A 6,000-nucleotide genomic window follows, 5' to 3' on the forward strand; every position below is an offset into this window, starting at 1 on the left:
GGCCCTTCAGAACTGGCTCGGCAAGGTCCCACAAGACCACCGCAGCCCACAGTCTCCAGGACGGATTCCGAGGCATGGGCCATGCCTGCTGTGTGTCATCGTGGGTGTCCCTGCTGGTCTGGGGCATTCTGTGTGACCTTTGGGGGCTGTGGGCTCCAGGGGACGAAGCCCTTCACTCCCTGACCACTCGGGACTGTAAATATCAGGAGGCGGCATGGCTGTCCCCTTCCTGGTGTCCAGCAGCCCCAGAGGGAAGTGCCAGTGGGGTGGGGACAGACAGCTGTGGGGGCAGCCGCGGTGACCAGTGGCTGTGATCGGGGCAGCCAGGCTGGTCCCCAAGGGGCGGGCGAGGAGGGGGCCCCGCCGTCTCATGCCAGGCGTCCCCGGGCCGCACGCTGCCCTGGCCTCTGTCTGCAGCCCCGCCGTTTGCGGTGTCCTGTCTCTGCCCTGTCTGCCCCAGGCACCAGCCGCAGCTGTGAGTTTTCAGCGGGACTTGGGTCTCCAGGTGGCCGCCTCCCTCACGCCTGGGCAGAGGGGGCCACGTCTGAGCATCTGCGCCCCTCTGGGAATGAGCATGTCCCTCCCTCCTCGGGTGTGTGGGACCTCCCGGGTTCAGGGCTCAGTTAACAACACTCCTCATGTGTGAGGTCAAGAAACAGTCCCAGAGCCGCGGTCACGTGGCTGGCTGGGTGTGGAGGGCCGGTGCTCAGCCTTTCCGGAAGCCTCTCCCCAGGCTGTACTTTCTCCGCGGTAACAGCCGTCGTGGTCAAGCCCTCGCGCGCGCCGCCGTCATCTTGTGGCCCCGTCGTTGTTTCCGTGTCTCTGCTCTTCATCAAGACCTCTTGCTCAGGGCGTTCGAACCAGAACCCCGAGCTTCCTGAACAGAAGATTCATCCAGACCTGGAAGGCAGTGGGAACTTTCAGAGGAACCAAGAACACAGCTCTGTGGACTCCTGGAGCTGGAGAGTGTCCCTGTGTTTTGTGAACAAAGCTTTATAGTCTCCAAACACTGAGAAAAACCAACTCATCACCTCGGAACACGTGCTTCCCCGGCTGATGGGAGAGACTCACCTAGACGGGAATGCGAGCAGGTCCACAATGCCAGCTCAGACCAACCCCCAGGTGCATGGACATGGAGGGGACCCCAGGCCGGATGCCCCCCTCCAGAGACAGACAGACAGCTGCCCGAGCTCCTGGAGGAATGGAGCCCACAGTCCCACCAAGCCTGGGGTCCCGGTCGCTGACTCTGCTTGTCCCTGAGCAGGTGGAGGCAGGGGCCCTGGGGCTGAGGCCCCCAGCTCAGGTCTGCCTCCCTTCTCGTTTGTCATCCCCAGAGCTCAGGCATGTGGTCCCCAGGTGGGGGGGCAGCCCGCCAGGAGATCCCAGGGGTCCCTGGGGGTCTGGCCTACTGTCTCGAGGGGTCTGTCCCCAGGGAAGGATGCTGGAAACCAGAGGACCCTCTTTCCAGCAGAGCAGCCTCCCGCCGCCCACGGGGGCCAGCTGGGCGCCGTGAGGACCAGCGCAGGGCCCTGAGCGGGGACCCCGAGACGGGTCTCGGCCATGAAATCCCTCGCCTGGAAATGCATCTCTGTGGCCAGACGGGCCCTGTTGGCCCCGCCACAGCTGGTCCCCGGGCTCCTGACCGCCTTCCCGGGCTGCAGACCCGACTCCCCGGCCTCTCTCCCCATGACTGGGCCTCGGGACCAGCTGGCAGTCCCCACTCATGGGTGCTGCTGGGTGGGCCAGGCCTTTTGTCCCAGACAGACACAGCCTCTGAGGACGTCGGGCTGCCCGTCCATTCCTGATGGTCAGGCCGAGGCCTGGGCCGCTGAGTCCCGGCCTTGCCTGTCCGACTGCAGCCCCCCTCTGGTGGTTCTGGGTCTGCCTCCCTCCGCCACGCAGCCTGGGCCCTGCGGCAGAAGGAAGGGGACTCTCTGGGCTTGGGAGGAAGCTGGACGGGTCCCTGTGTTCCCCCGTCCTGGCTGGGCCCGTGTCGGGGGGACTGGCCGGAACGGACAGGGGCCTGGTGTCCTTCCTGCCCCACCCACCTGCCCGCCCAAGGTCAGGAAAAGCCAGAGGCCAGGGGGTGTGTGGGAAAGCGGGGGCCTCCTGAGGATGGGGGACCCCCTGAGACAAGCCCTAGGATGGTATATAGACTGAGTCGCTTTAAGCCATGAAGGTGTCCCCAATGGACTCCCAGCCCTGCTCCCCTCCTAGAAAAGAAAGCCTGGGGGTCCACAACACGGCCAGTCCGCGGGTGGACCGAGCTGGGCGGCAGGCCCATGGGGCACGTGCCGGGGCCTCTTGCAGGCCTGCGGGTGACGAAACACACGTCCTTGTTCAGATCGGGAAGAAACGCAGAGCCCGGCCAGACAAACTGGCACAGACAGGTGCGTAACCAGGACCCCGCTGGTGAGCGTGTTCCACTCCTGGCCGGTACGAGGAGTGAAGACGAGTCCTCAACCAAACCCTGCCTCTTTTCGGTGGAATTATGGGGCGTGGGAGCCTCTGCTGTCTGAGTTCGCAGACGTGAGAAGCAGCCCCCCAGGTGGGGCTCGGGGGGGACGCTGAGACGGTCCGGCCCCTGCCCACCTGTCCTGGGGTTGGCGCATGAGCATGGACGTGGCCAGGGGTCGCTGACCCCCCGGACAGGCTGCAGGCTTGTGTTGGACGACGCAAGCGTTCACGCCAAGCCCCAGCCTCATTGTAGCTGTAACACAGAGTATGTGAGCTGTCACAGAGTGCAGAGGAAATGCACTAATGTTATCAAAATATTTACCTTCAGGTGCGGAAACGTGGGTGGATTTTTATTTTCTTTTTATGCTCCAGTGTTTTCCCATTTATCCACGAATAAGAATTCATACAGAAGAAAAAGTGGGTTCAGAGCATCCTTTCTTGGTTAGCCCCTCGAGCTAGCCCATGAGTGACCAGGCTGGATGGTCTCAGTCGTGGACGTGACTGGACAGGTCAGGGAGGGGCAGCTGCCCTGGGCTGTGGGCAGCAGAGTAGAGGGTGGAGGGTCACCACCCCTCCTGGACTCCTGTGTCAAGCACAACACGCACGGGGGCCTCTGTCAAACTCGGGAGAGCTGGGGGAGGGGTGCTCGCTGTGGATTAGGGTCAGGGTCCCAGGGCTGATGGGCAGCTGGTCAGATAGGGAGAAGCATGCAATCAGGACCCTGCATCGGTCTGGACAGTGAGCCCAGGACCCTGCGCCGGTCTGGACAGTGACCCCCCCAGGACCCTGCATCGGTCTGGACAGTGACCCCCCCAGGACCCTGCACCAGTCTGGACAGTGAGCCCAGGACCCTGCATCGGTCCCGACAGTGACCCCCCCAGGACCCTGCACCAGTCTGGACAGTGAGCCCAGGACCCTGCACCAGTCTGGACAGTGACCCCCCAGGACCCTGTGCCGGTCTGGACAGTGACCCCCCCCAGGACCCTGTGCCAGTCTGGACAGTGAGCCCAGGATGCCTCCCACCCCAGCCCTGCTCCCCGCCCCCTCCTGGGCTGGGCCTCAGTCGGCGGAGACAGAGGGGCTCCAAGCCTCTCCCCCGCTGCCTGCGCTCGTGCTCATCACCCTCTCCAGCAGCGCGTGGAGCCCCCTCGTATCACTCAGACACGTGCCCACAGCCCTGGGGTCTCACACCAGTCCTGCTCCTGCAGCCCCTGGGAGGCCCCGTCCTGCCGAGTGGGTGGGCCCGGCGCGGGCGTGGACACTGGGCGGGAGGCTGGGGGGGTGCCCTGGGGAAGCCTCCATCCCTATCCTCTGTCCACTGTCTTACCCGTGACGCTCCCGCTGCAGAGTAGAGGCTGGGGACCCCTGTCCCCTCATGGCGCTGACCTGGCATGTTGTGTCATGTCCCCGAGACGCCCCAGTGCTGCCTGGGGGGCTGTGCACCCATCAACCAGCATGCACACCCCAGTTCTGCGTCCTGCCAGGGGCTCTGTGGGGGTGAGGCACCCTTGTTTCCAGCGCTCTCCTCTGTGCAATTATGTAGCACCTGCTGTGTACACGGTTAAAGAAACAGGTCAATGCCGCCCAGACCCAAGGACCTGGCCAGCACAGGGCGGAGGACAGGCAGTTCACACCAGCAGCTGAGAGTTCCAGCATGTTCCCTTGTCACGGCCAAGGGTGGGAGTCGGGGCCCCACCTGGAGGGAGAGGGTGTTCCCAGGGACTTCTTAGCAGGGACAAGCATAGCTCTCTCCTCCAGTTTGGCTCTGAAAACTAGTTTTTGTCCGCAAGAAGGTCTGCTGGCGTCTTTCGAGCACATTGTCTGGGAGAAGCCAGCCTCGCGGGGTCCCTGGGCTCCTGCTGTTCCCGACGGGGACCCTTGATATGTGTGGAGGCTGATGGCTCTCCTCTCTCTGCTTCTTAGGTCTCCTGACAAACACAGCCCCAGAGGGGCCCCAGGAGTGGCTCCGGCTCCCTGGAGAGTCCACAGCTCGGCCACGGTCCTCGGCCCATCGCGGACGCCACCTACCCGCTGCCATCCGCCCGCGCTCCATTTCTCTAGCCTGTAAGGACAGCCTGCTCCCTCGGCAGCCCGCGCTGAGTCTGTCCGGCCTCCCCCAGGACTCAGGCCGGAGACACACCGCGGGGCCACGTCGCTGGGCACCCCTGGAGCCTGGCCTGGCCGCCCTCCCGGCGTGGACTCGGAGAAGGAGGAGGACGAGGCTGCAGCCCTGCCAGCCCGAGAGTGGAGGACAGCGCCGGGTGCCGGGAGGACTGAGTCTCGGACGCAGACGTGGCCTCTCCTCGAGCCCCAGACTGTCCGAATCGCTTTTATTTTCTTATCCTTTCAGTATATCCAATAGACCAAAGAGCAAAATCTATTTCCACGTGGACTCGCCCTCACCATCCGAGTCCCTGGGTTCGACGGGGGGTACACGGGGGCAGAGACGTGCCGGGGCGGCCCCGCCCCACGAACACTGCGGGCCCCGCCCCCGCCCCGCGCGGCCGGAGGACGCGGCCAGAGGACACGTGGCCCGTGATGCCCCCACGCGGACCCCGCGGGCGCGCCTGCCGGGGACCACAGCCCGCCGCGCACACCTGCTCCTCTGTACTTAGGTGGACCTTCTCCTACTAAAATCACTTTCTGTTTTAACCAGTGCGACGCGCCTCTCGCCGCCCCATTCAGATAGCGGGACAATCCAGGATCCGCAAGAGCATGTTGGGTCTCCTGTGACTGCTGTCCCATCTGACCGCCCTTTAGCTCCAGAAAGCAAATTAAAGAAAGCGAAAGTAACACTTGTTTGAAAGAGATCATTAAATGTATTTTGCAAAGCCGAAAGTTATATATTTAACAGTTTTTATATGTTGTATATTTGTAGAAAATCCTATTTAACAATTCATGTGGCAGCCCCAGCCGTCCCTGAGAGGCAGGCCGAGACAGGGGCCTCCCAAAGGGTCTGGGGTGGGTGTTGGGGACCTGCACCCCCAGACATAGGGGCACGCAGTGTGCGGAGGGGGCAGGACTCGGGGGCAGCGGGCTGAGGGCCAGGGGGCACAGGCACGCTGGTCGGTGACACAGAAGGGCCGGTGGCCTTTCCCTTGCTCTGGGCTGCATGGTCTGCCCCCTCGGCCTCCGTCCTGGGAGTGTCCAGTCCTTGGATCACGCCTGTTCCGACCAGTTTTGTTTCCTGTTTTCTTACCCCTCTCACGTTCGCAGACCTGGAGGGCAGTTGGCAGCCGACCTCGTCTCCCCAGTCGGATGCCCCCTGTGATCTCACTCTTCATGCCAGAAGGCGGAGACGGTGGGGGACGGGCCGAGCCCGCGTCTCCCGCATCCCTCCTTCGAGGCGGGGTCGCCAGGCCCCACGGATAAGGGACAGTTACGTTTACCTTCCCCCGGCCACCCGGCGCCAGGCCCCGTTATCTTCCTGAGTTTCAGCTGAAGTATACTACCTAAGAGTCCAATTAACAGGCGTGCTATGCTAGGTCTATGATACTAAAAAAAAAAAGTTATAAAAAACTATATAGAAGTTGTTCCAGCCAC

At 63.2% G+C, this 6,000-nt stretch overlaps 1 protein-coding gene across 1 annotated transcript in view; it reads left to right on the forward strand.

Annotated features, from left to right (window-relative positions):
• Positions 1–5,295, forward strand: part of TAFA5 (TAFA chemokine like family member 5) — a 180,878-nt gene extending 175,583 nt beyond the window's left edge. Inside the window, exon 4 of the mRNA XM_069586523.1 lies at positions 4,381–5,295. Coding sequence (XP_069442624.1) covers positions 4,381–4,389 — 9 coding nt within the window. The 3' untranslated portion in view covers positions 4,390–5,295. The remainder of the gene's footprint in view (positions 1–4,380) is intronic.
• The last annotated feature ends 705 nt before the right edge of the window (positions 5,296–6,000 follow it).

This window comes from Ovis canadensis, chromosome 3 (assembly GCF_042477335.2).
Source record: "Ovis canadensis isolate MfBH-ARS-UI-01 breed Bighorn chromosome 3, ARS-UI_OviCan_v2, whole genome shotgun sequence".
Classification (NCBI taxonomy): domain Eukaryota; kingdom Metazoa; phylum Chordata; class Mammalia; order Artiodactyla; family Bovidae; genus Ovis; species Ovis canadensis.